At 47.9% G+C, this 26,462-nt stretch overlaps 2 protein-coding genes across 3 annotated transcripts in view; both read left to right on the top strand.

The window, feature by feature from the left end:
• The window catches only part of LOC119403245 (uncharacterized), an 85,141-nt gene extending 58,959 nt beyond the window's left edge, over positions 1-26,182 (top strand). The window contains exon 5 of one of the 2 annotated variants that reach the window (XM_037670191.2): positions 25,171-26,182. In XM_037670191.2, the coding sequence (XP_037526119.2) occupies positions 25,171-25,878 (708 nt within the window). In that variant the 3' untranslated portion in view covers positions 25,879-26,182. Of the gene's footprint in view, positions 1-25,098 lie in introns of both variants that reach the window. The other variant, XM_049418466.1, reaches the window with a different exon arrangement.
• On the top strand, positions 16,944-23,482 carry LOC119401982 (uncharacterized). Its single transcript, XM_037669015.2, has 2 exons — positions 16,944-17,035; positions 22,764-23,482. The coding sequence occupies exons 1-2, from the start codon at positions 16,970-16,972 to the stop codon at positions 23,373-23,375; spliced, it is 678 nt and encodes a 225-aa protein (XP_037524943.1). The 5' UTR covers positions 16,944-16,969; the 3' UTR covers positions 23,376-23,482.
• Positions 26,183-26,462: the final 280 nt, after the last annotated feature.

Raw genomic sequence — 26,462 nt, 5'->3', positions numbered from 1 at the left:
TTTTTCGCGGATGAGTAAACGGCAATTCACAACAGCTAAAACACCACTCTTACCGCAAGAAGACGCTTGGTAAGCGAGAAAACGAACGAAAAAAATGTGGGTGGCGACGCTAGTTGGAAATTTTCGCACCAAACGCGTGACGTTATAGATTTTGCCGGCAACTACTAGGTCCTACGTAGTTCCTAATTAGTAAGAATTAAGGAACTTGTTCTCTGAAGGGATCATAGATCTAACAACCCAAGTTTTAGGAAATTTCGTTGCGCCGGTGTGAACAAAAACGAAAGATACACTCTCAAATCTGTGGCCCCAAGCGCGGAGATTTCGGTGCGAAACTTGAAAAATGCAACTTTGACCTTAATTGCCGGCTCTATTCCAATATAATATCTGAATTTTTACGTGCCAAAAGCAGGATATGATTGCGTCGCACGCTGTAGTGGAGGGCTCCGGAAATTTCGACCATCTTGCTTTGCTTAACCTGCAAAATACACGGGTCTCTAGCATTTTGCTTCCACAGAAAAGCGATCGCCGCAACTGGGACCGAAGCCGCGACCTTCCGGTCAGCAGCCAAGCACCGTAACCGCTACACCAGCGCGGCGGACTGATTTTTATCCCTGTAATTAAAGCTATGATGTGAAATTAGAGACATGGAAGTTCTCAGAGTACAATTCATCGGCCATAACCGATTGATTGTCTCACTTTAATGTCCCTTTAAGTATGCGTGAATGGCCATAGCGTTTCCTTCGATACTTACTAGTGGGATTCGTGGTAAAAGACGAAAGGCGTGCATACATGGACACAAGACAGGAGATCCAAACAGAATCACTTATCTTGTCTACGTGTGCGCACGCTTACTTTCTTTTACCGTGAATCCGCACCAACAAGCTAAACTTTCTGCCGTTCTTACTAGAGAAAACTTCGGCACTGTCTATGGGAGCTGCAAGCAATTCAACCACTACACGATATGAAGGGTAGTATGCGGAGCTGCCTAAAAGCCATGCCAGCGGCTTGATTCGGCTTTGTGTCTGCATGAAGTGACCCTTTTTGACAAAACATTTCGCCGTGTCCAACAAGCTGTGACCAAAACGCATGCACACAGAAACTTGTAGAGTTGAAGCGTTTAGAAAAATGCGACAAGTCGTCAATACAGGAGGTGCTCATTTTACTAACAATTTACTGTCACAGGTATGCTACACAATTCTTTCAAACGTATAATTCATACCTTGGTGCATCAGTGCTTTCAAGTAGGTAGGTGGAGGGGTAGGTATACGCCTCATCGATATTAACTGACACACGTTTGCCTCTCTGCGTCGGCGTCGAGTGCTTCAACGTAATATTAAAAAATGTGCCTGAAAGCTTTGCTCAAAGCATTGACAGGCACCCAGTCCCCACTCAGTGTTGATAGTTCACATCGCTCAAAAAAATTACGGGAGAAACTGATTATACTTAGGAATTTCCAGACAGAGCAGAACCACATTTTTAGTTACATAACTTGCAGAATTGCATAACTAACATCTGGCCACATAAACCCCCGTAAGCCACCATTTAGTCATCATCAGCCACCCTAAGGCCACATTAGCCATTTCTAGTAAAGGCTGGCCTTCATTGGCCAAAAATTGTAACAACACCGGCCTGTGTAGTGTTGGTACTTGTTTGGGCAACCATACACCGTATAATTCAGTTGCTGGGTGCGGCAATTGCACTTTCACATTGACAATCAATTGACGTATGCGGCAATACATTGGATGTATTGAAATGAGACACTCTCAAGTATACAGAGCGATATTGGTAACTAAGATTCAGACAGTTGTACAGCAAGAGCTTTCGCGACAAATAAACAAATTAAACACTGTAATAGTCCCGCAGGAGTGTCTGCTCCTATATTCACCACCACCACGGCCTCTTGGCCGCGTCGCAGGGTCACAAGAACTGGGCCTTCCGTATGATCTCGTACTCTCGTCCTGTACTTGGACAGGAACGAGCGTACGTAGTAGGCCATGAGAGAAGACAGCAACAACAGGAAGGCCACCAGGAGCAAGACGAATCTCAGTCGACGTCGATGCAACTTGCCCGTGGGCGTGGGGGGCCATGTCGGCGGAGGCGAAGCAGCGCCCCCTACGACCGCGATCGGCGGTCGCCGCGCGTCGCTCGAGTTGGCGGTCGCCTCGACTCCGTGGACGATGGCGAAAGGGCCATCGCGCGGCGCCACCATCAGTCCTGGAACGACCAGAAGAAGCGGCGGCTCTCGCGTCGTCGATGACGTAACAAGTTGGGTGAGCAGCGAGCTTCCGTTTGCGGTTTCGTTCTCGCGGCCCCAGCAGCGACACTGCAGCGGCGGCACGGGTTCTCGGAGATGACGGGTGCCGTGGGCGTTGATGATGTCCAGAAACCGATGCATGTGCGGCGAGTCGCTGGAGCTTGCGTTGAGCAGCTGCCCAAGAGACGGTAGAATAAATTTAAAGGGGCACTGACCCCAAAATTTTGCATCTTGTTTCTTCTGTTGCGATAAGTAGTTAACAACCCACTTATCACGGCTGGAAAGCTCGTTTGCTCGAGCGCGCAACCGTTAATTATTTGGAGACGGTTTTATAGCGCCCAGTCGCAGTTTCGGTTTCAGAGAGCGCAGAGGGAGGCAGGACCCAGAGTGATGGCTGTGTAAGCATAGCTGGCTACGTGAGCACACAAAACCGCGTGCACATGAGCACCGCGTCGGCAACTCTTTTCAACGAAGGCTTCCTGGTGCTGCTACAATGCCATCTGAGGCGTTGTAAATATGCGGGACCCCCCACCCCCCAAGATGCACTGCCGAGGCGAGGTGCACTGCCTTTGTACTCCCGTGCAAGTCTCCCCTTCTTTCCGTTGAAAAGGTCTGCTAGGAGTCAGTGGGAGAGAGCGCCCGCAACAATCGTGGCAGCCAACACAAACTCGTGACGCAGGTGGCCGTTTGTTGTTTACTAGGACACCGAAGTCGCGTTTCGCGTGGAGTGGGGCGACGCGCACTTTAAACGTGATTTTAAATATGTTCTAGGCTATATTATCCGCTGATATTTCGTAGATGATGCGTGTGTGTCCACATAAATCCATCACACGGGATATCTCGCCTTCGAAATTTTGTGTCAGTGCTCCTTTAAATACAGCCATTCATCGCGATATATCAAGGCGGAAGTTTTAGGCAGTAATAATAACAACGTTTAAGGTGTTACGCCCCAAAACCCCGGGATGATTAGGAGGAACGTCGTAGCGGAGGGCTCCGGAAATTTCGACGACCGCTATCATTTGGCCTCCACCGAAATGCGGCCACCAAGGCTAGGATTGGAATTCGCTACCTGTGGGTCAGCTGTCGAGCCCCATAACCACTTGACCACCGCGGCGGGTAAAGCCTTAGGTGACTCATGAAACCCGAGAAGTGACAGTTGGCGTCAAGGAGAACGGACTAGAATAGTCACGTTATCACAGATGATTGCGAAATCGCGAAATTTTTCGACGTCATGGTTAGATCACTATGACAACAGGTAGGATGACGTCAGATGGTGTTATCACATTACATAGTCGCGTGGTCAAAGGTGGACCAATTCCAGAGGCAGTGCGACGCCACACGATGCGCGGAAAGCTTCGGGATGTGTGAAGCATCAGTGTAATCGACTGAGAAGAAAAAGAAGAAGGATTTCGCCTTCGAGTCTTCTTAGGTGAATACATAAGGAACTGAACCAGTCTATAGCTTTTAGATGATGTCACAGAGGCTTAAGATTAGGTGAGAGCGAATGATGTTTTTGACATAAGCGGAGAGCGCTAGTATATTATAGACACGGGAGTGAAGCCAACAGCGCCGTCGCGTTCATTTTTAATCTCGGCGTGTGTCTCATTTTCGCGTTCTTGGTTTAGAAGATTAAGCAGTGTGCTATGAACAGACATAGCGAAATTGAGTCAGAGGAGGAAGTAAACTACGGCTGGTTGGACAGCAATGACTGTATATCAAAGTCCTGAACACAGCCCTTGCAATTGATATAAAGAATTTTGCTTGCAAACACGTGGCTAAATGCATCGGTGTAATAGTGATAACAGTTGTTGTTGCTATCAAACGGAATGAAAGGCCGGTTGAAATGAAAAGGCTCAGTGCTGCATATTGTCGCTAATTTGTGTAAAGACCTGGGAAATCGGAATGTTGATGGTCGAAATGGCCTGCACATCCTTAGGAATATTTTTATTCGTTCACGTAAATAGGCCACGAATGATGATCTATTAGGCAATACTAATTTTTTAATTGTTTTGCAGCAGGGAAGTGTTTGATGCCGGGGTCCACCAAGTCATCTCTGACGTATTTCCGTCATGGATATGACGTTGTAAAATGTACACTAACAGACGACAAAGGAAAAAAAGCTAGAAGAAAGAGTGCCGTCGCTGGGAATCGAACCCACGACCCCTCGCTCCACCGCGCGTAACGCTGAACGACTTGGCCGCAGAGCGTACGTCCTTCAGCGCGCTTACGGCGAGCTTGTTATATACACCATTTACCCCTGGTGGTAGTCAGAGCTCGGCTAAACTTCAGCGTGCTCTCTTTATCACTGGCAAGATGGCGCGAAGGGCTCGAAGGGCGCGCACTAAAGATCGTCTTCCCGCTCGTTGCGATGCGCGTGCGCTACCTGCCTATACGACCAGTGCTTTGCCTGACAGGGTGTGGTCGGCCGTGCGTGCATGCTTATCTCGTGATGAGGTTTGTACGTCTTGTGCGTTCACCGCAAATGTTGCGTGGAAGTTACAGAGAGTAAGAAGGTCACTCGGCTAGCTGCTGTGGCCGATTTTGCGAAAGGAGCGCGCTGCTAAAACACAAAAAAGTAACAACTGTGACAGTTGTTTGTTCGCGTCCCTCCTGAGTGTAGTTGTGCAAAAATTGTGTGTCCATTTTGTGCATCCTTCTTTGTGTTTGACGGTGCTATAGCTGCCAAAAGCCAACAGACATTTTACAAGCTTTCATATATCAATGCACGACAAAGACTCAACCGCCACTGTGAAGACACATTTCACTTTTGTGTTATACCGATTCCTATGACGGAGTAATCAGCCACGTTTTAGATGCGAAGTATCTTAAGGCGGAGCTCAATCCGGTGGTGGTGGTGGTGTGCGGCGTGACCACCCTTACTGCGCATGCGCATACCCTCTCCACACACCTCCTCTCCACTTTCCCTCTCACTCGCCCTCTCCCCTTTCCCTCTCCTCTCCCCCTCTCCTATTCCTCTCTCCACTTCCCCTCTCCCCTCCCTCTTTCCACTCTTCCTCTGAAACGCGGGCTAGACATGCCGAAATTCTCTCTGCGCAACGCCGCGATGAGCTCGAGCGCATGCGCGTCCCCTCCCCTTCTCTCTCCACTCCTACGCTGCCCCCTCTCGCCCGCCTGTCGACCGCGTTCCCCGCTCGCCCTGTGAGAATTAACGGCCAGGCTAGATTGAAGATATAACGTGCGTAGCGTCCCTCTTCGCGCTCCACGACGCGAGGTTGGTAGCATGCCCAACGATCGCCAACGGAACGCGATCGTGCAAGTGCTCCGGCTTCGCATCGCCTCATGGTCCCCTTTAGCGGGAGATGGTGTAATTTTTTTCTTTAGTGACTAAGAACCTCAGGTATAAATCTTAGCGGGAATATTCGTTACAGTTGAAGGCCTCAACGTTTATGTTCATTGCGCTGATACTACTAATGTTATAGATTGCGTGGAGCGCGTAAAGACGTTAAGCCACGACGTCCTTCATGGTCTTTTTCACTGAATACTTTTAGTCATACTCGATCTATAAGCAACGCTGGTCACCGTAATGCACAAAGAGCCGTGTAATTATTCTTGACAGGAAGTCCTCTCAGCAGCGCAATTGCCTTCGTGGATACAAACTCTAACTTCTTGCTGCACCTACAATACTTCGCTATGTTATATTTATCGCCAGACACGCACGTGGCAATATGCCGTAGCACCGATCAGATATAGCAAACCAATTCCCTTTTCCCGGACACGTTACGGAGAATGCCTTCTTCAGTATGAGATGCCGACGATACTGAACAAATTTTCAACTTGTATCGAATTCGAACTGCCTGAATGTAAATAAAAAAAATAAAAAATGAAAACGTGTGAACTATGCCTTAAAACGTATATATGAAGCACTCACACCAACATATATTTTCGTTATCTTGATGTAAATTTTTACATAAAAATCTGCCCTCTGTGCGCATGTGTACAAAACAATTATGTGACACGCCTATTACGTGCGTTTATTGTGTTCACTAAAAGGGTAGTGACGCGGCAATTCTATCATATCAAGTTCAATTTTGGCACGCGCTTCTGAAGTGATATAGGTGCTCTTTTTGCGAAATGCCTACTGCTCCTAAACGGGTCTTTGGACTCTCCCTTGATGCCTGTGACATCTTTTCGCCTAAGGACCTCTGATTTGACGTTGTTGGAAATAAACTTTATAGGGCTTGCCTCGACCAGAAGTAAGTTACCCGAAGCTTCCCTAGTCTGTTGCACTACAACATAATCGTCAGCGCATGTCCCCGTCCTCCATGCAGCTGTTCTGTCGTGCACTCGTGGTCCACTAGGGCTACTATGATCAAATCCGCGTGGCGGCTGGCCATGCGAGGGTTTCATTGACTACACTTGGCATTGTTTTGCCCTACGATAACCCTGAACATGCAGATGTGGCTTGAGGGGTCCCCTATTCGGTGCACCGCGCGTTACCGAGTTCAAGCGGATGGATACCCTGGTGCACCAAGAACTCATAGGGTCACTTACGCATTCACCTAAGACGACTCCAAGGCGAAAGCCATCTTTTTACACTCAGCCGATGTACTAAGCTTCCCACCCCTCCGAATGTTTTTTCCACCAAACGCGGTTTCACACTGCCTCCAGGATCGCAGGCATTGCAAGCTTTCTGCACCGCAACTGGCTTTGCACTGCCTCCGGAATCGGCTTACCTTTGATGACGCCATGAGGTGGCACCACGATGACGCCATAATTACGTCGAACATTTCGGCAATATGTGACGTCATGAATACGTTTTATAGTAATGACGTCACACAATGAAGATTTCTTGTTTCACTCGTGTTAACCACGCGTTGCGGACAGTGAATCCTTGCGTTTTATGAGGCATCTAAGGTTCTCGCCTTCATGAAATTTCTCTCTTTACGATGTCAGTGTGTACCGACATTGTTCTTGCTTTAAAGTAAAAAAATAACTCTAGAGATTTTGTAAATGCGGTAAATTTAGTGTTAAGGTCCTATATGTCTAACGACATACAAGTTGCCCGGTCACTAGAGAGTATTAGTGCCGGGGACCCGAAGCCGCTTGGGTACGTCCGTCCTGCCGTTCCTTTCTACTCCCAGCCGCACCCATGGGAATACAAAAGGAACGCAAGGGCTTAAATACGAGATGGGCTTTGGGACCCAGCATTAAAGCTCTCTTCTATACCACTTATATGTGGCCCATAAAGCGTACCTTGGCTGTGCGCCTCGTGGATCGGTGGTTGTAGGGCGAGAACACTTCGACGGCTGAGTGGGACGTCGACGTACGGTGACGTTGCACGAGCGCCGGTCTAGCTAGCAGGACGTGTCCGATATGACTTCTCCACGCGTCGGTCAAGCGGTCGTCGTTGGGCATGCCGCCTCCGGCAAGGTCGATGACTCCGTAGTCGCCAGGGTTAAAGTCGTCGTTGTCGTCATAGTCGTCATCGTTGTTCCCGTAGCTGTAGTCTCGGCCCGTTCCCGATGCTAGTCCACTAAGAGCCTCAGCCTGTTCGCCGAGCAAGAAAGACCGGACGTGGTGAGAGAACATGTCCTTCCTGAGCTCGTGCCTCAGGTCGCGTTGCGGTGGTTCCTGGAAAAACAACGAGAAAAACGAACAAATCTACGAGAAGAGAAAGCACAAGACTTCCTTTGATTCATCCTCAATTTAATTTGAATTTTCGCTTAATGCAAACGCATGGAAAAGTACCGGTGAAACAGCGGTCAATTCGAGCATTCGTTTAGTGGGATCATACGCGGAACTCCTAGCGAGAAAGTATGCAACGCTTCAACCTCGCTTAATTCAATTTTTCGCTTAATGCGAACATGATATTTCGACGGCTTCTTGGTTGGGTTGCGAAGTTTAACGTCCCAAACCGGCTCAGTCTATGAGGGACGCCTTAGTGGAGGGCTCCAGATATTTTTGACCACCCGGGGTTTCTTAACGTGCACTGAAATCCCACATTGGACGAGCCTCTCCCATTACGCGAGTCTGTTTAAATTACAACATTCGTGTCCGCAACTGTGGCATTCCTGTGAGTTTTCCCGATCTCTTAGATGCATTAAGGGAGGAGTAAGGTAACGTGCAGTCTGTAGGCTTAGAAGGGCAGAGGCATGGGCCCTGCTCATTATAAGTTTAGCCGTCGAACCTTCACCTAACTTTCTGCGCCCCCCTCACGCGTTTGATAAAAAAAAAGATGAAAGCTATACAAAGGCTTAACTTGAACGCCTTCGCACGGTGTCCCAACAACACATAGAGGCAACATGGCGCGAAGTAGAGAGCGCGCTATCACTGCTGGACAGCGCGTCTCTGTGCCTACCTGGGCGAGCTGCGCAAGGAGGCCGTTGAGGTAGTTGCGCCAGTGTCGAGCGTGTTCTTCTCTCTCCTGAGCGCTTGCCTCGAAGACCACCATAAGGACTAGAAGGCCACGCATATTCGTGCAACGGGCAGGCGCCAGGGCTCTCGGGGTCCTTGCAGACGCAGCCGTACTTGGCAGCAACTGTCGCCGATGCTGTGCGACGCGCCACTGTCTCACTGACCTGATAATGGCGATTCTTGATCGCTCACTCGTATATTAAAAACATCTACCCGCTGCAGGGATTTGGCTAAGAAGGTGAAGTAAAGAAATTAAGACACCTTCGCACTTGTGGTGCCAAGCCTGAAGGAAGTGCGGAGCTTGGAGGCCTTCTTTTTTCTCTTTCTTTTTCTCTTTTTTTCCTCCTCTCTTTCACTTAAATACGAAGCAATTCTTAGCGAACCAAAGGAACTTTGATCGTTTCTATCTCCGCATCTATCTATCTATCTATCTATCTATCTATCTATCTATCTATCTAACCACCTACGTCTGGGTGCTCTCGTGCCCCCCCCCCCTTAACTTGACACATACCAAAATTTGGATGGGAGGGCATTAGTGTACGACGAACACGATGAACAGGTCATTACATGAAAAGCGTGAGATACTTGTGTCGTACGTCATCAAACTTTTTCGTTCAATCACGTGTGGCACATACCCGCATACAACGGCCCATGGAATGCGAGTATGAGCCACAGGTGATTCACAGTTTGCCTCAGCCCAGGAACGGCGATAACCGACTTTCGAAAATCTTTTCATGATCACGTTATAGAACTTGTGTTGCAGAATATGCGGGGCATGCACCGGCAGCGTGGTCAGTGAGGGAAAAATCAGAGGGACAGAGAGACTGAAAATCGCGGTTCGAGCCGGAATCGAACCCAGGCATTCTGCGTGGTGGGGATGTATTCTACCACAGAGCTACGCCAGTGCTTGAAACTGCTTACGAAAGAAGCCCTATAATGCCGTCATATCGCGGCAGCGTTAACTGTCGTTGCAGTGGTCGCTATCCGGTTTGATAAGAATATAATAAACATTAATTATTTACTCCTATGACTCGTCAAGCTATGGTCAACCATTGCTCAGCATGGAGGTGTACGGCGAAGACCGCTTTTTATGATATGCACATCATCGCACCATAGCGTGCAGTTCATTTCGATAAAACTGACATCTATGATCTAACGTGAGTACCGACGTTAAGTCGGGCCATATCAGACCCTTTGGGCGTGCATGGTAATTCCACGATCGATACCGTAAAGGGGGGGGGGGGGTTCTAGGAGCAAAAAACGGGACTGGTCCCGAGCAAAAAACACCGCATATCCACGAAGTGAATGATGATGAGTGGGCAAAGCACCGGGGGATCATTCTGCAGCACAGCGATGGCGATGGTCCGAGACTGTTTGTTTTTAATGTTGGCGATTTTCGTCAAATTGTTGTCAAACCACAGGCGATCGCATACCTTGCAGCTGTCGCCGAAACTCCGGTCAAGGAAATCGCACTTGAACCGAGCATCGGCGCCACCAACCTCAGGTAGCGAACAGTTCCGACGTTTTGCCGCCGCTTCCCGCACTCTTGCCGCCTCCGGGTCCGCTGGCCGGCGTCACCGTTTCGCAGCAGCTTCCTGCGCCTTAGACTGCGGGTCCGCTCGTTGTCTGCGTCGCCGTGCTGCTGCAGCTTCGCGAGCCCTCAGCTCCGGGTCCGATTGCCGGCATTGCCGTTTTGCTGCAGCTTTAGGGGCCCTCGACTTCGCTTGCAGTTGAGCCGTCGCTCTCGCCTTTTCATCCATAGCGGGTGCGACCGTCCATGGCCGAAGAGAGAGAGAGAGCGCGCGTCGGCAGCGAGCGCTTACATAGCCCCTGGTAGGGTGCCTCGATGGGCTTCTCCGGAACAGGGTGGAGACACTGCTTTTGTGGACGCCATATTGGTTCAAACGTTCGCGTTCGGTGGCAATGCCTGGCATGCAAAGATGGAACGCTTTCAGCGAAATGCGCGGTAATTTGGCTCAGTTTATCCCTTCTGGCGGTAGGGCTTGCACATATAATGTTGGTAACAAATAGATTAGGCACTAATTGTTACGCACGACGCATTTGATCGCGAAATGAAGGCACTTAGAGCGCATCTATCGGTCTAGCTATCTCACTGGCTGCGTAGGTCCTCGTGCTCTCGCGGCCGATTGGTGAAGTTGACGAGCACCAAAATTGGCATGGTATGACAAGAGCATGTAAAAAACATTAGTGACTGCTCATTACAAGAAAAACATGACATGCCTTTAATGTACGCCATGACATACGTGACATGGTCAAGGAGCTACAACGGCCGTTTGGTCAACTACATGTATACCAAAATTGACATGGCGTGATCAGAGCATGAGGAAAATATACATGACTGGTGATAACACGAAAACCTTGTCATGCATGTCATATAGGCCATGATATACGTGACCCGGTCATGAAGCTCTTACGGCCGCTTTATTAACTTGATGTGTACCAATACTGACACGGAAGATAGGAGCGTATGGCTAACATGAATGACTGGTCATAAAACGAAAGTCATGTCATGCATGTCATGTGGGCCATGACACACATGACAGTGATAATGTTCTAACGGCAGTTTTATTAACTTTATGTATACCGAAATTGACAGGACATATTAACAGCGTAAGATGAAAAAAAGACTGGTCATAACACCATAAAGGTGTCATGCATGTCATGTACGCCATGACATATATGACCCGGTCATGGAGCTCTAATGGCGGTCTTATTAACTTGTTGAGTACCAAAATTTACATGGCATGATAAGCGATTATGAATAACATAAATAGCTGATCATAACACGAAAACCTTGTCATGCATGTCATGTAGGCCATGACATGCATCACCCGGTCATGGAACGCTAACAGCCACTTTATTAATTTGGTGTCTACCAAAACTGACACGACATGATAAGAAGGCATAACTACCATATGTCACTAGTCCTAACATGAAAGTCATGTCATGCATGTCATGTGCGCCGTGACACACACGGCCAAGTCATGTGGTTTCAATGGCAGATTTATTAACTTTTGACTACCAATATTGACATGGCACGGTAAGAGAGTATGACTAATATAAATGACTAGTAATAACACATAATCATGTCATGCATGTCATGCAGGCCATGGCATACATGACTCGGTAATATAGCTTAAAGGATCTTTTATTAACTTTCAGTATACCAAAAATGACAGGGCACGATAACAGCGTAAGATAAGTATAAATGACTGCTCAGAACATGAAAATCGTGTCATGAACGTCATGACATTCATGACTCAGCCATGGAGCTCTAATGGCGGTTTTATTGACTTGTTGAGTACGAAAATTTACATGGCATGATAAGAGCGTATGTCTAACCTAAATATCTTGTGATAACACAAGAAACATGTCACGCATGTGACATGTTTGCGGATTAGCTTAATCTGGCTTAATCCACACTGTTTTGTGGCCGTACTCTACCATCCAACTGAGTAGACAAACTGAATTTACTCAAAATGGCTGGTTCGGGATTACATTAATCCGGATTAGCTTATTCCGGCTTAATCCCGGTTAGATTAATCCGGTTTCACCTCTATTGTCTTAGTGTGGCCATACTCAGTCATCCAAATGGCTAGGCAATTTCAACTTACTGATAAGAGACTTACTCAAGATTAGTGTAATTCGGATTATCTTAATCTGGCTTAATTCGAACGGGCTTAACGTGACCATGCTCCGTCATCCAACAGGCTAGACAATCTCAACTTACTCCAAATTCACTTGCTCGTGATTAGCTTAATGTGAATTAGCTTAATCCGGCTTAATCCACATTGCCTTATTGTGGCCATACTCTGTCATCCAACTGGCTAGGCAATCTCAACTTACTCAAAATTGGATGGTTGAAGATTCAGACTACCGTAATCCAGCTTAATCGAATTTAATCGGATCGGCTTAACATGACCATACGCAGTCATCCAAACGGCTAGTCATTCTTAATTCACTCAACATTGACTTGTTCAGGATTAGCTTAACCCGGATTTATTTAGTCATGCTTAATCCGAAAGGAGATAGCCTAGTCGCGGTCTAATTTACCTCATGGCTATGCCATCTCATCTTGGACCGGATTAGCATGATCCGACATAATCTCTACTAATCTTGCCTAATCCCACTTGATAGGTATCTATCAGTATACATCGGTATCGAATAGCGTTAAATTGGCTTGTCCAAACTCAATTAGGCTGCGATATACTGGCTTAACTAGGCGTTTTCTAAGCTTACCCTGGTTTAATCGGGCGGCTTACTTGGTATCAATAAGTATCAATCAGCATTGATTTGTATCGATTGCTGTTGATTGTTTTAACTATGCTTATTTAGCATGAGCTATGATTAACTTGTCTTGACCAAGCTTGTCTAAGCTTATCGGCAAGGTAGCCGAAGCATCTATTCACTCCGCATGGCTTAACGAAAAGCTTAACATCCTCTTTGTAAAAACAGCTTCACGCGATGATTATGCGATGCAGCTATACCGAGACAAGCAAGGATTTCTTAAACAGCATGCTCACTGCCAGTGATAAAAAATACACTCCGCGCGCGCACATCGAGGCACCCTAGCCCCTGGTAGTGTGCCTCGACGTGTGCGCCCCCCTTAGGGTGTTGCCATTCTTTGAAGGGGCTGATGCCGCCGCGAAGCCATTTTTTGCCCCGCGTCTCGCGCCTCTTAGCGCAGCTGCCGTAGAGGGGGTGAGACGCCGGTAAGAAGCCGTGGGCTAAAATATGGCAGCCGCGCCGCAGTAGACGCCGCAGATGTCCTCACCCTGGACAAAACGCGCAACAAAACGCGCATCAAGGCACCCTAGCCCCTGGGGCACCGCAGCGCCCCTAGTGGACTCCATGCAAAACCAGAGCATGCGTTGGTAGCGAGCGCTGGCACCGCAGCGCCCCTAGCGGACTCCGTGCAAACGAGGGCGACAATGGAGGTACAAGGCTTGGCCCTAAGGTGTTTCGCCCTTAAAACATGCTCGAGAGCAGTCCCGCCTTCATACGTTACCCGAATAAAGCGCTATTAGACAGTTTTATTCGAGCGTCTGCAACAGCTCGGCGACGCAGCCTGCCATTGCGAATGAATGGCAGCCTGCGTCCGCCGAGCTATTGCGGACACCCAATCAAAGCTGTCAATTAACTGCAATAGGCGAGAAAATAATGCGAGTACTATATTTAGCCAAGTGACAACACTTTATTTCATATGAAGCCGCGGGCCGCTAGCGAAAGGCCCGCAGGCAGCGTGTTTAAGGCCCCTGCTCAAGTTGATCTGGCACGAGAAAAATCTGAGGTTAACGTTCACGCGACAAAGGCTCATTGAAAATGCTGTCGTTTCAGTAATACATACCAACTGTGAGACCCTTATAGTGCGGATTAGTAGATTTTAAATACATTTCAAACGTTAGCATTCGGAATCTGCAAGCAGGGAGTTTTTGTTATAAATGTATAAACCGTTGTCTACCGTAAACTTCGGCACACCACGACAATTTCGAAGGCCTTATCGCTCCAAAACAACGCGAAGAATAATATTATTATCTGGGGTTGAACGTCCCAAAACCATGATATGATTATGAGGGCCACCATAGCGGAGGACTCCAGAAATTTCGACCATCTGGCGTTCTTTAACGTGCAGTGACATCGTCGCGGCCGGGAAGACCGGCATCACACCCGCGACCTTCGGTTCATCAGCCGAGCACCGTAATCGCTACACGACCACGGCGGCGTGAAGAATAACATTCTGTGCCGACCCGCGACAGAATAGAAAACCAAATCCACGTAGGGTTCGAAGATACATGCGGTAAATCATATCCCAATATCTCGGCGTAGACCGGAACTGTGTTGACCAAGTCCGCGTATCACACGAACGGCACGTGTTGCTTCGCATTTAACGCGTTCAATGTGAATACGCCAGCACAGTTTGTCATCGTATATTAAACCATAATACTGGGTACCGAGAATAAGGAACGTTCTTCCTGACGGTATTTAACTCTTAATAGCCGATGTCACAAAGAGTACGGACCGCCATGACATTCAGCCTTATTGTGTTCGCCTTTTGACAGCGGAGCTATTAGGATTTATCGTTATGTCTTGCGGCGACACCAGGAAACTACCACTATAACCGGCACGCACTCTCTTCCTCCTCTTCTTCATCTTCGTACACTTCTTCATCTTCTGCTTCGCTCCCAGGACACATGCGCCGATTTGTCCGGCGTGGGGTGCAATAACTGTGTTGGGCAAGAGAAGGAGCACAGAGAGAGAGAGAGAGCGAAAGACATAGAGGGGAAGGAAAAGAGAGAACTAGAAAGAAACAAAGGACACACAGAGAAAAAGGTAGAAAGAGATAGAAAAGAGACACACAAAACAGAGATAGAAAAAAAAAGCAAGAATAGCCATGTATAGTACAGTATGGCAAAGGGTGGGAAAGGGAAGTGAGGGTGAGGAGGAGGGAAAGGAGGAGAGCAACGCCTCCAGCTCCTTTCTTTCCTCAGCCTTCGCACCACTACTGAATAGCTGCCCCAATTTTTGTTTTTCTTTTCCGTAGCATCATGGTCACTGCGTGGACACTAGGTAATGCCATGATGATCACGCTCACGCTTTGTGAAGCTTTCTAGATCTACCTGCGTTAACCTCATAGCATCAATACTATATTTATAACCTTAGCGCAGTCTGAGCACGCAACTACACTCAAGGAAAAAAAAAAGAGTATGTGTGACTCCTTTCGGGTAGCCCTGACTTGCCACGCATATGACTCTCTTTAAAGAGGCACGTGGTATAATAATCTTCAAAGAGATTTTACGGGTCTCTTTAAAGAAAGTCACATAAGTGGCCGACCAAAACTCTCTAAAAAGAGTCAAATGACTCGTTTTCTTTCTTAGAGTGCTGTAGGGGACAACAACAACGTAAGACACTTAGCTAAAGCCGATGCTTGGACGAGTTGGTTCATACTTCTGAAATATTTTAATTCAACGCTGTGTCTGTGCATCTGCCTGGATGTTCCGTCTTTTTGGGCCGTTGGAATCTTTCATAAGTGTAAAACACTTGTCGGCCTCAACATTCATGTATCAGATTTTACCGTGATAATACCGAAAAAAGAAATGCTGCACCGTTTCTGATGTGTGGTCACCGCGTTACTAAGTCAGCTCGTGCGCAACGACGACACAGACGTTACCTTAATTTTCCAGCAAGATTTACGTTATGTTTCTGCGCGAAAATCCATTCATGACGACGAACGAGTAAATGTCCGTCCCTCCATTTTGCTGTGTAACTGGGCTTTGCGTACAGGTTCAGGCCATAACATACCTGCATGTTTTATATGTTTTTATGTTCCCAAATTTGCGCGTGATAGATAATGTAATTTCTCATGCGAAACAGTTCTCATACTCTTTTTTTTTTACTGTGAAACTGTTGCCTCATACTGGCTAATTTATGGTCGTAGTCTGAGGCATCAGTTATCTATTTATTTCATTAATCGTTTATTTGTTTATTTACAAATGCTGTCAGCCCTAACGACGAGTTATTTTAGAAATGGAAAAGTAATATATAACAATGATTCTGGAAAGAGAGCATAATTATCTTGTACTATCAAAAGTTGGCAGCACCAAGAAACGTATGACTATACAATAGAATTAAAGGTACCAGACCACATAGAGGCAAATAAAACTATGTTAGTCACAAATAAGAATATGAAATAGTATGTGTTATTGGCAGGTGACAGCTTAGTTCACCAGGTTTTACACGATGCTCCTACCTATGCTATGAAAAAAAAATTGACTTTATTCGATTTCGACGCATTCATGCGCAGATGCAGACCAATTAATAACTTCGAAAGCTATTGTGCGCATACGGCAGAAAAAAACATTCCAGCGACAAATCCTTTCCTGGGCGTCCCGTCACTTTCATCGAAGCCAAACGACTCGTCGTAGATTCTTTTTTTTTTTTGTAGTATGACGCAGCAGCGGCAACTCGCCAGTAGCCAAGTGCGCGCGTTCCTGGCCGCGGTATCGCTATTTTGTAAACTCCCGTGACCCAGCACAAATCAACTGGTCGCTAGCGATATCACCGATCACGGTAAACGTCTCATTTTTTCCAGCCGAATTTCGAAGTTCCGCCGCTGCGCAAAAGAGGGCGCTCGCCTCTTCTCAGGTTGTCCATTGAGAGCGAGCGGATTGATAAGTCAACTATGACGTCACGGTCAGGTGGGAACGCTCGATTGCATATTGTCGTACTCCCCGCATCCTTCCGCCAGTATTCCCCGTGCTAGCTGTCGAAGATAAGGACGCGGCAGCTTCGAATTGTAATAGCCGCAGCCAGAAGTTCGCAATGCGTGTACGTGGTGTCGCTACCGACGTTAACAGAACTCGCGACGCAGTCATGCCTGCGCTAAAGGTGAGAGCTTGGTCTTTATTTTGGACAGCTTTAGCTTTCCAGTATAGGCTTCGCGGTTGCAGGGAGTCGCGCGTGTTGCTAACAGAGCACGGAATACCGTTCCACGTGAACAAAGAACAACTTTATCTTACTTTAGCATCAGTGAACACACCCACCGCCGCTTTCGCAGTCCGCCGCGGGGGTGTAGCGGTTACGGTGCTGGGCTGATGACCCGAAGGTCGCGGGTTAAACTCCGGCCGCGGCGGTCGCATTTCGATGGAGGCGAAGTGCTAGAGGTCCGTGTACTGTGCGATGTCAGTGCACGTTAAAGAACACCAGATGGTCGAAGTTGCGGAGCCCTCCACTGCGGCGTGCCTCATAATCATATCGTGGTTTTGGCACGCTAAACCCCAGATATTGTTATCCCCGCTTTCACAGAGCTCTGGTGACTCAAGTCGGCAGGAAGGAGCGCTTCTACACTCGCAGAAGTTATGGGCGCCATTTGGGGCGTGTGATTCTGTAGCCTCCAAAGCAGTAGCACATTTTGGCGCGTCTTTTGAACGCGCAATGCCTTGTCATCCGTCTTGCCTCCCGCCCCCCTTGCTTTTGCACGGCACGCCCGGTACTTTTCCACGCATTCATGGCGTGTGCGTTATCTGCGTGCGCTGGCATCCCTGATGGGAAACGCAAAGCATGTGATTATCGTTGTCATGGCGAGGTACCCCCAGGCTGTTTCCCTAGTGTAGGGAAACCTTCCCCCTCATTCGAGTGTGTTTAGCGACAAGGAAGCATTCTTTGTACGTCGTTAAGCATTGCACGGTCGAAGTTATGCGGCTGTGTTATCAGGACTCAACGTTAGTGCACTTCGGTGGAGTTTCATACATATGTGGGTTCAAGGAGGAATGTTTGTTGCTGTTATAACTACGTTTGACTCTTTGGGTTACAGGCTACTGATCTTTAACTCGTTTTTATCAGTCTTGGCAACGAATACAAGTGACGCAATGCGTTCAGGCACAGCTCGCGCACAAGAGGAGTGTTCACACTGTAGAAATATTTACACCATGTCAGTACTTGTCTTGACCTGTTAGGATGACAGCTGAGCCAGTTGGTACGTATTCATGTTGAAAGACTGAGCGTGAAAACACGGACACAAGATAGGAGCCGCCGTTTGCAGTGTCTTGCCTTCTCTCTCGTGTCCGTGTTTGCACGCCCAGTCTTCTAACGTTGATGTGTGGCCGCATGTGTAGCGTCCCGAACATGTCATGTAACGTAAAATCTACACACTTCCTTCCTGTGCTAGCTTCTTCTAGCATGAACTTTCTAAGCGCAAGCGGTTTTATTGCTGCAGTTGTAAGCGCGCTTGGCGTGAGCACGTGCCACGCGGTGCGACACGAAGCTGCGCAGTTCGTTTGTGGCGTGGTTGTTCGCTATCGCTCGCGTCGCATCATCTGTGAGCACCCTCGCCATAAGTGCGCTCAGATGACGCGGTGTGCGCGACTCCCAGCTAAGGCACTGCGCATGCGCGCAGACTCGTGTTGTCGTAGCTAGGCGTCATTAATGCGCTACGCGCGCCTCATTTTACACTATGCTTGCTCACGACTGTTCTATCAGGGGACTGATGCCATGTGGTCGCGACACTGGCGGGTGCCATTAGTGCGAAGTACAGCAAGGCATTGCGGTTAAAGCAGGATACACGCCAAATGTATCAATTTGAGAAGGGTTGAAAGGCAGGCTACTTGGTACAGCTTCATACTGGAATAATAGCAGCGCAAACTTCGTGTTCCCTTCTGTGTCCCGTTAGTTTGCCTTACTATTATTCCAGTATGTATCAAATGGGCTTCGGCGACTTCAGCAGTGGCACTTGCACATACCTTAACAAATTCGTTTCTGGGCTAGTTGGTTCACGGTTTCAAACACTGGAAAGTGCGGATTCGACAAAGAGCACTGAAGAAATGGACCAGCGCTTGTTCGCTGCTACCGTGTTCTTTCTTTGTTCTGGGTCGAATCCGCGCTGTCTAGTATACATACTCGTATAGACCTTTGTAATGTACATACCATTCGGTGACCGTATTGTGGAGTACTACACATCGCTATTGGATTAGTTGTCCTCTTTTCTGAGACGTTGCCTACGTCATTCCAACTGCTCCAAGTCTTCGGTGATACTTCAATGTTGTGTTCCCGTTAACATAAGGTTTTAACGAAATAACGCGCGTCAACGCACCATTACTATTCATTTAAGCTTTTCGCCTATTTCTACTGTAGCCCACTACCAAAACGCAATTTTTTCTAGCTCTTAGAGTAAACATAAACAAGAAAATAAACCCATAGTGAGTCAGCTGTTTCGTTGGAATGCCCTGTATGCATTTTCAATGAATGTTACGTAAAACTTGAAACTGTTGAAAGAAACCGACAACTGATTTTTCTCGACCCTGTTTTTAATGGCGCACTAGAAAGCTCACCCTTCGTAGTGTTTGTAGCTGCAGCGGTTGAATCCCAAAAGCGCGTAGTTATTTTATTAGCAGTATTTTTCGATCTGAAAAGCCCCTGAACTGTACGTACACGTCCTCCAGCAACCCTGTGAAACGATAGCGATGCCGATAGCTCTCCTCCCATTTTGCTCAAGGTTTTTCTTTCACAGGAGTGGGTGAAACTGTGGTTAACTACACCTTCATATGAACATTTTCGACCGTTTTGGAATATAAAAAGCAGATAGAAAAAGTTTTCTGAACGCTCGTCGTCACGTGAGAACTCTTTACCGCCTCGCGAGTTAGGCGTTCATGGCCTCCGCAATTAGTTCTGGCAACGCGTTACCGGAGGTTATCTAGGAGGCCGCGACGCGCTCTTCCTACCTTTTCCGACACGTCGGCAGGTGCCGCTAGGCCCTCGACAAACAACGTTCATGCTGCCGCTCTTGATAATCTGGTCACACGTCACGCAAAGACGGCGCCACTGTTCTTCTCACCGCAAACGAATGCACATTTAGACGTTTCACGTTAGAAAAGATAAAAGCGGGCTGTATTTCAGCGCTAATATACAGACAATTATTGGCGTACGCCTGTCAAATGTCACGTGATGAGTACATGTGCATGCTCATTTTTTTGCCGCCAGAGGCGCAAAAAGTAATTCTGAGGGAAGAAATAAAAATATAAATCCCCGTTTAATGGGAGAAACAGGGTTCGTTTTAGACAAGAGACAATCTTTCTATTAGTGGGGTTATCTCAATTCGCGTTCTGAGAGGTTGTCGGTCCCTTTAATAGATAGATTTCTATTCCTGTGGCCTGATTTTAGTGGTCCCACGCGCGATTTTGCATGTCGAGTAAATGCAAGGTGACTCAAAGGCTTGGGGTGTATGCGGCTATAAGCTTAAATATTCGTACTGTAAATATTTTTATTACAATCGCTCATACTTATAGCAGGTAAAGTGTCCCGCTGCTGAGTTCGTGGACGCATGTTCAATTTTTTTCACCGGCGGTTGCTTTCAGCTATGATCAAATAAAAGAATCTGCGTGCTTAGGTGCAGGTTAGAGAACCCCGGGCGGTCACAGTTAATCCGGAGTGCCTCTTACTTCTATCGCGCTTTTGGAACGTAGAACTACATAAATTTTGTCCAAATCAGCACGTTTGTGGTTGCTGGTATGCCTCTTCTGCACACCCACGAAAAGCGTCTGGTCGCGTTACTTGTAGGAAAAAAAAAAAGACGCCCTGTGTGCACCACCCGTACTTACGTTGTGGCGGCATGCCCTCTCGGCAAGTCGAGCGGCAAATCGCTGCCAGCCATACTCCGACGCAAAGGGATCATAGACTGCATGAAAATCTATGTAGTGCAGTGCTCGACAATTGAACACCCTGTAATCTGCCGGTATGATGGCGGGCGCTCTTTGCTGGAGACACCAAGCTGCTCATCATGGTTCAGGGTCGACCAGACCTAAGGTGAACACCTCAATAATATTGAAGCCGCTTAATCTCGAACTCTTATTGAACTTCGCGAAATAAATCTTCGATATGACTTCTAATCACGGTGTCGATAAGCTCACTATTTTACGAATTATGTATTAAACATCAGTTTCTATTACGTCTCACATATTAGCGAGGCGTACTCCTCAAATGTGGGCGACCCTGTAGACACATAATCAAATGGAGAGCCTTAGGGCCGCATTGTGAGTGCATTTTACCCCCAGGTGATCGTCAGGCCGCCCACTAGTGGAGCAACAAAGCACCGGCTGCCAGGCTGGCGCATTATCTAGTTTCGTGATAATGTTGCTCAGTTAGCGCACGCTTGCTGGAATTCACAAGATGCATACCCACCATAGGTGAGACCAGACGGAAAGGGGTGTCCTGTTCTGCCTCGGCTCACTTCTTCAGTTTTTACGCTTGTGTATTCCTGTATATCATTTCGTCTGTACAGCGCTATACGCGTCTTCTTTGTGCAATTACGTCATCGTTATTTCTGTCTTATGCTACGTCGGTGATGTTACGTACAAACTATATCCGACGTAAAATCAATGTTTATGTAGTGGGTGTTGCCAATGAGGGCATATATTTCAATTTTGCTGAATCATCTGGCTCGTTTCGCACGACCTCCTTATGTTCAAACTTAGGCGACTCGGCATATAACCCTCGGCATATAGTCGCCATGTGATGGCTAACCGTGCTTTTCCGAAATTTTGCTGTCGCTTTGAGTCTACTGCAAGGGCCCATTTTTTATGCTGTGCGCTTTTCTTGCTTATTCATCGTCCTGCTTCTTATTTAACTGTTCAGCTATTTGTAGTGGACTGTCTAATTTATGAGATTTACTAGCCGTACGGATTACGTTAAGCTGCAAAGCGGTCTAGCTAGTGTTCGCATGGTGCAATTAGTAGCTAATGTCACTTAATATGACACCAATGAAAATTTCTCACCACACTGCTCTCTTGTCCTCGTACATACTTCTTCAATTACTTCTGATTATCATCTTTTGACATAAATACCTTGGTACTCGCATATGTTATCTCTCGATGAATATGCATGTAGACTAGGCGACTAAAGCGCACCGCATGCTCGGTTACTTGCGTCCAATGTCTTCGTATGCCTCACCGTACCTCAATTTAACACCCATACCAAACTTTGGTGCGTTCCAAATTGGAGTGCGCATGCGCCATATTTGATCTCAATCATACCGCTCTCATTGACAAACCTTTCAGAATCCATTACATCTTATCGAAATCTTCACGTAATCCGAGTCGCGCTTAGGAAGAACTCCGCCAGGTTGCCTGACTTCTCCTTTCGTCATAAATAATGTCCTTATTCTTTTTCACAAAATCGAACATTCGTAAAACAATTTGGACGACTGCTTTGACCTCCTCTTTACACACCACTAAGGGCGGATCATTGGTCTAATCCGGAGCTTCCATTCCTTCACACAATTGTGTAATTATGCTATCTCAGAAGGATCACCTGGACCTAGCCTTCCTACCTCAAATGGCAACATTAGGAATGCCCAAGAATTAAGATAACCTTGTAAAATGCCTTGTAATGTCTTTTTTTTTTGTGAAACGGCACGCCTTTTTCACACTCCTTGGTTAGTGTCTTGAGCCCCAGAAAGTATTTTTATTCACATTGAATTTCAGTGTACGTATGCTTCATTACCACACCGGTTAAGAGCCTACACATCGCTGCACCCAGAGTTACGATAAGTGACCTTAATCTTCGATTTTTCTTTTGTACATGAATCACGCTCCTCACCTGTTTCCTCAATTTCTTTCCTAAACAGACGTACAAGGGCCCCACTTTTGCCGAATTCTGCAAAATCCTCGTCGCTGCCGATGACACGGTCTTCCACAGTCTCGAGAATGTCATCGATATCTTCAAGAAGGTTGACCAGACCTTCTGCGATGACGACACCTGTCTCACCTATCCATGCACTTTCGAGTCGACTTGCTGCTGCTGGGCGGTCAATCGTCATCAAGGCTGGAATCGCCTCTTCAACCCTCGAGGCGCTGAGGTCCTTCAATCGAAGAAGGGCATGCTTTGCTTCCGAACGATGGACGTTGACGTGGAGGACTTGGATTCTCTCGATGACGTCAAGTACCTATGTCTGTACCTCTGGTTTCTGCGACAGCATAGCTGCATCTCGGCGGTCTACCTGTCCCTTCCCGTCCTGGCGCCCAGGCACGTCTCCCTGTTCACGTCCCTGCTGAAACTTACTGATGGCGTGCGAAAGTGTGAGATCCGTGGTAACGATCCCTTCATGGGACCTTCACTTCGCATGGCTAGATTAACCGCGCTCAGCTCCCTGTCCAAACTGAGCGAGCTGGGTCTGGCCAGGCTGCACTTGACTGACGATGACGCCGACATCCTGGCCCTGTCTTGTGGAAAGAAATGAGTCGCTCGTCGCCCTCGTGCTGATCGACGTCGAGATGAGCGTGGTCGCATTCGCCGACCTCGTCGCCAAGGTTACCGAACACAAGAAGCTGCAGGACTTTCCGCGTTAAGATGGAAACCGCGGAGCCCAAAACTATGTTTGACGAAGCTCTCGGTCTGATTGGCATCTCGGCGAGCATCTCGAGGTTGCACGTCCACGTCGACAGCGGTTTGGTGAATCTGCTGCGGGGCCTTATCAGCTGCACGTCGCTTAGTGAGCTCATCGTGGAGAATATGATCGAGGACGCGCACGCGCTGAGCGCGCTCGCCGATTTGCTGGAGAAGCAGCAGTCTTGCAGGTGCTTGAAGGCTTGCATTCGACGCCAAGAAGCTCGAGCGCGTGGACGGTGCGCTCGGCAACATGCAGCGAATCATCAGCAACAGTTCGCTGGAGGTCCTGGTACTGTCGGGGTCGCTGTTCACGCATCAGTCGGTTAGGCGCCTCGCCGACGGGCTGGCGTTGAGCAAGACGTTGAAACAGCTGCACTTGGATGAATGCGAGCTCGCGTGCGCCGACGTGCTACCCTTCGTGAAGGCCACTAAACAGAGCGCGAAGGAAGGCAAATTCGAGGAGCTCAACGTGGGAGCAGTCACTGGCAGTCGGAATCAGCTGTGTGATATGTTCAAGGCCATGACAGAGGCACACGTCTGCCACATAATCACGCTCACGTACAGCGACTGTCTCGTACCTGCGGTGGGAGACTCGGTTCAAAATGGCAGCAGGTTTACCAAGGTGACCCTCTCGTGTGGCGGAGAAACGCAAGTCGAACCCGCCCTTCAAGCCCTGAGGCTCACGGCGAACACACTGAAGAGCCTCTGCATAGACTCTCCCCGCGTAAGTTATTGTGCTCAAGCGAGGCTTCTGCTGTTTGGTAATTCACTAGTATGTAGTCCCGATGAATGCACAGGCAGAGATAGACATGCGCTTGTACCGTTGTGCTAATTTCGCGCTTGAACTTACTAGCTAGCCGCGGTAGCGAAATCTGTTGTCGCTCTGTTAAGTTCGCGAACACGGGTTTGATTCCCAGCGTCAGGGGGCCGCATTTTCACGTGGACAATGTGTATGTACAGGGTCGACCACATCTAAGCTGAACACCTCATTAGTATTCAAACCGGTAAAACTAGAACATTTCTTATACTTCACGGGTGCAATGCCCGTTATAGAACGTCTAATCATGGTGTCGACGAACACAGTAATCATTTTCCGAATTATGTATTAAACAACAGCTTCAATGAGGTCTTGAATACTAATGAGGTGTTCAGCTTAGATGTGGTCGACCCTGTACACCAGAGCACTTGCATATAAGCGCGGGATGAATAAACAAACATGGTAAATGTTACTTTGGAAGCCACAGCTACGAGCGTACCTCTGAATCTATGCAGCCATCACGCACCACTTCATTAGAATTCATGCAAAGTCGGACACGGCGGTAACCCTCAGCTTAAACTTCATACCCCGTCGCTAGTGATGAATTTCTTTCATTAAGCTACTCGGAGTGCGCCTTCTGACAAGGTAGTGACGACTAGTTTCCTTGTGCCTGACTGATGATCGGAGTATTTAGTTTTAGTGTAGCGGTGGTACATCCATGTTTTTTTTTGTTGGGTACCTCTCTTGCGTTATCAAATTATCACCGGTCAACGCATCCGAATATCTTCAGTCTCTTCTGCATTCTCTTCATTCGCAGGACCTCAGCATCCTGGGCGGCCAGTTTCTGGCTTACCTCATCCGCAACTGCAAGTCACTGACTGTTCTCCAGCTGCGGTGCGGCACAAAGGCCAAGGCGGCCAGGCAGATCCTCAAGGCCATAGCTCAGTCTAGGAGCATCGTGGTCCTCGCCATCGAACGATGGTGCTATAAGGACGAAGTGCACCACGACCTCGTGCACCACGACCTCGTCGACATGCTCGGTCAGAACGAGAGCCTGCACCGGCTCGAGTTCTACCTTCGAGACGTCCAAGAGTACGAGAACTTGAAGCCGCACCTCGTCCAGGGTGTCTCCGTCCACGAGTACCTGACTTCCCTGAAGATCTACATCGGCGAGCAGCGCGAAGAGCTTGTCGTGCGTGACCCCGTGCTGCTGGAGCACCTCCGCCGGAACGCCATCGTGCAGGACTGGACCACGGACATCATGCTCAGGGGCTTCTTGGCTCCTGAGGCCGCCGGTGCTGTTGAGGTTCTGGACGCCTGCGAGTCACGTCTTGACCTGCTTCGGCGGACGGGCGCCTTCTCTCCGCGTACTGCCGACAATCGCCTCCACTTGGCTCGCATGGCGACCAGGACGAAGTACTACCTCCTGCTCGCTGCATACCGCGGACACGAAGAATTTGCTTGGTCGCCTGATAGCCAAGAACGTTATCGAAAAATTCTGTCTTACGTGCGTGACCAAGCGTTAAACATTAAGGGAATTCCGCAGGAGCGCACTCCGCCTAGCAACTGTACTGAGTGCGACATAGGTCGTTACTGAACATTTTTCACGTGCGTAGGTAAACGGCACCTGCTCAGATGTTGCATGATACCGTAGCTTGTGGACGTTTACAGTCGGCTGGATGTTGCATGCCGGTCCTGTTCTGACCATATTTCAACACCGATTTTCCAGTGCTGTGCTCATTATTTTGCAGATGTTATTTTTATATATTTATAGGTAGCTTATCCCGTGCCTCTACGTGTTTTCGGAGGCATATTGGCCCGGAAAGGTCATTGAGAATATTTTTGTTGTTCTTATACAGGGACGGGATGCGCTAGTTTTGGAGGATACATTATACACGAATGTAATAAAGCGTATTTCTGTACTTTGTGTAATATCAATTTTTATTCTTATAACGTTTATTTCAAAAACCCCAGGCCTGCTCGGAAAGTGCAGCACAGTCACAGCGAAAGCTGCAAGAGCGTCATTTCTAGAGCCCGTTATAATCTCTGTTGTAGTTACTAATGAAAGTACACTAGCAATGCACCCACAACGCCATAAATAATTTTTGTGAAGTTGGGAAGCACCCACCACGATATTATTCGTCATTCTGCGGAGCCGCGAAGTACCATCTGTGAGGCATT

The sequence above is a fragment of the Rhipicephalus sanguineus genome, chromosome 8, assembly GCF_013339695.2.
Source record: "Rhipicephalus sanguineus isolate Rsan-2018 chromosome 8, BIME_Rsan_1.4, whole genome shotgun sequence".
In the NCBI taxonomy this organism is placed as follows: Eukaryota; Metazoa; Arthropoda; class Arachnida; order Ixodida; family Ixodidae; genus Rhipicephalus; species Rhipicephalus sanguineus.
The sequence above is the reverse complement of the archived record's forward strand: the minus strand, read 5'-3'. Positions and strand labels throughout refer to the sequence as shown.

Coding starts and splice junctions, on each gene's coding strand:
- LOC119401982 (XM_037669015.2), top strand. CDS start 16,970: ATGCGTGTACGTGGTGTCGCTACCGACGTTAACAGAACTCGCGACGCA. Junction 17,036..22,763: donor CAGTCATGCCTGCGCTAAAG/GTGAGAGCTTGG, acceptor TTTCCTAAACAG/ACGTACAAGGGCCCCACTTT.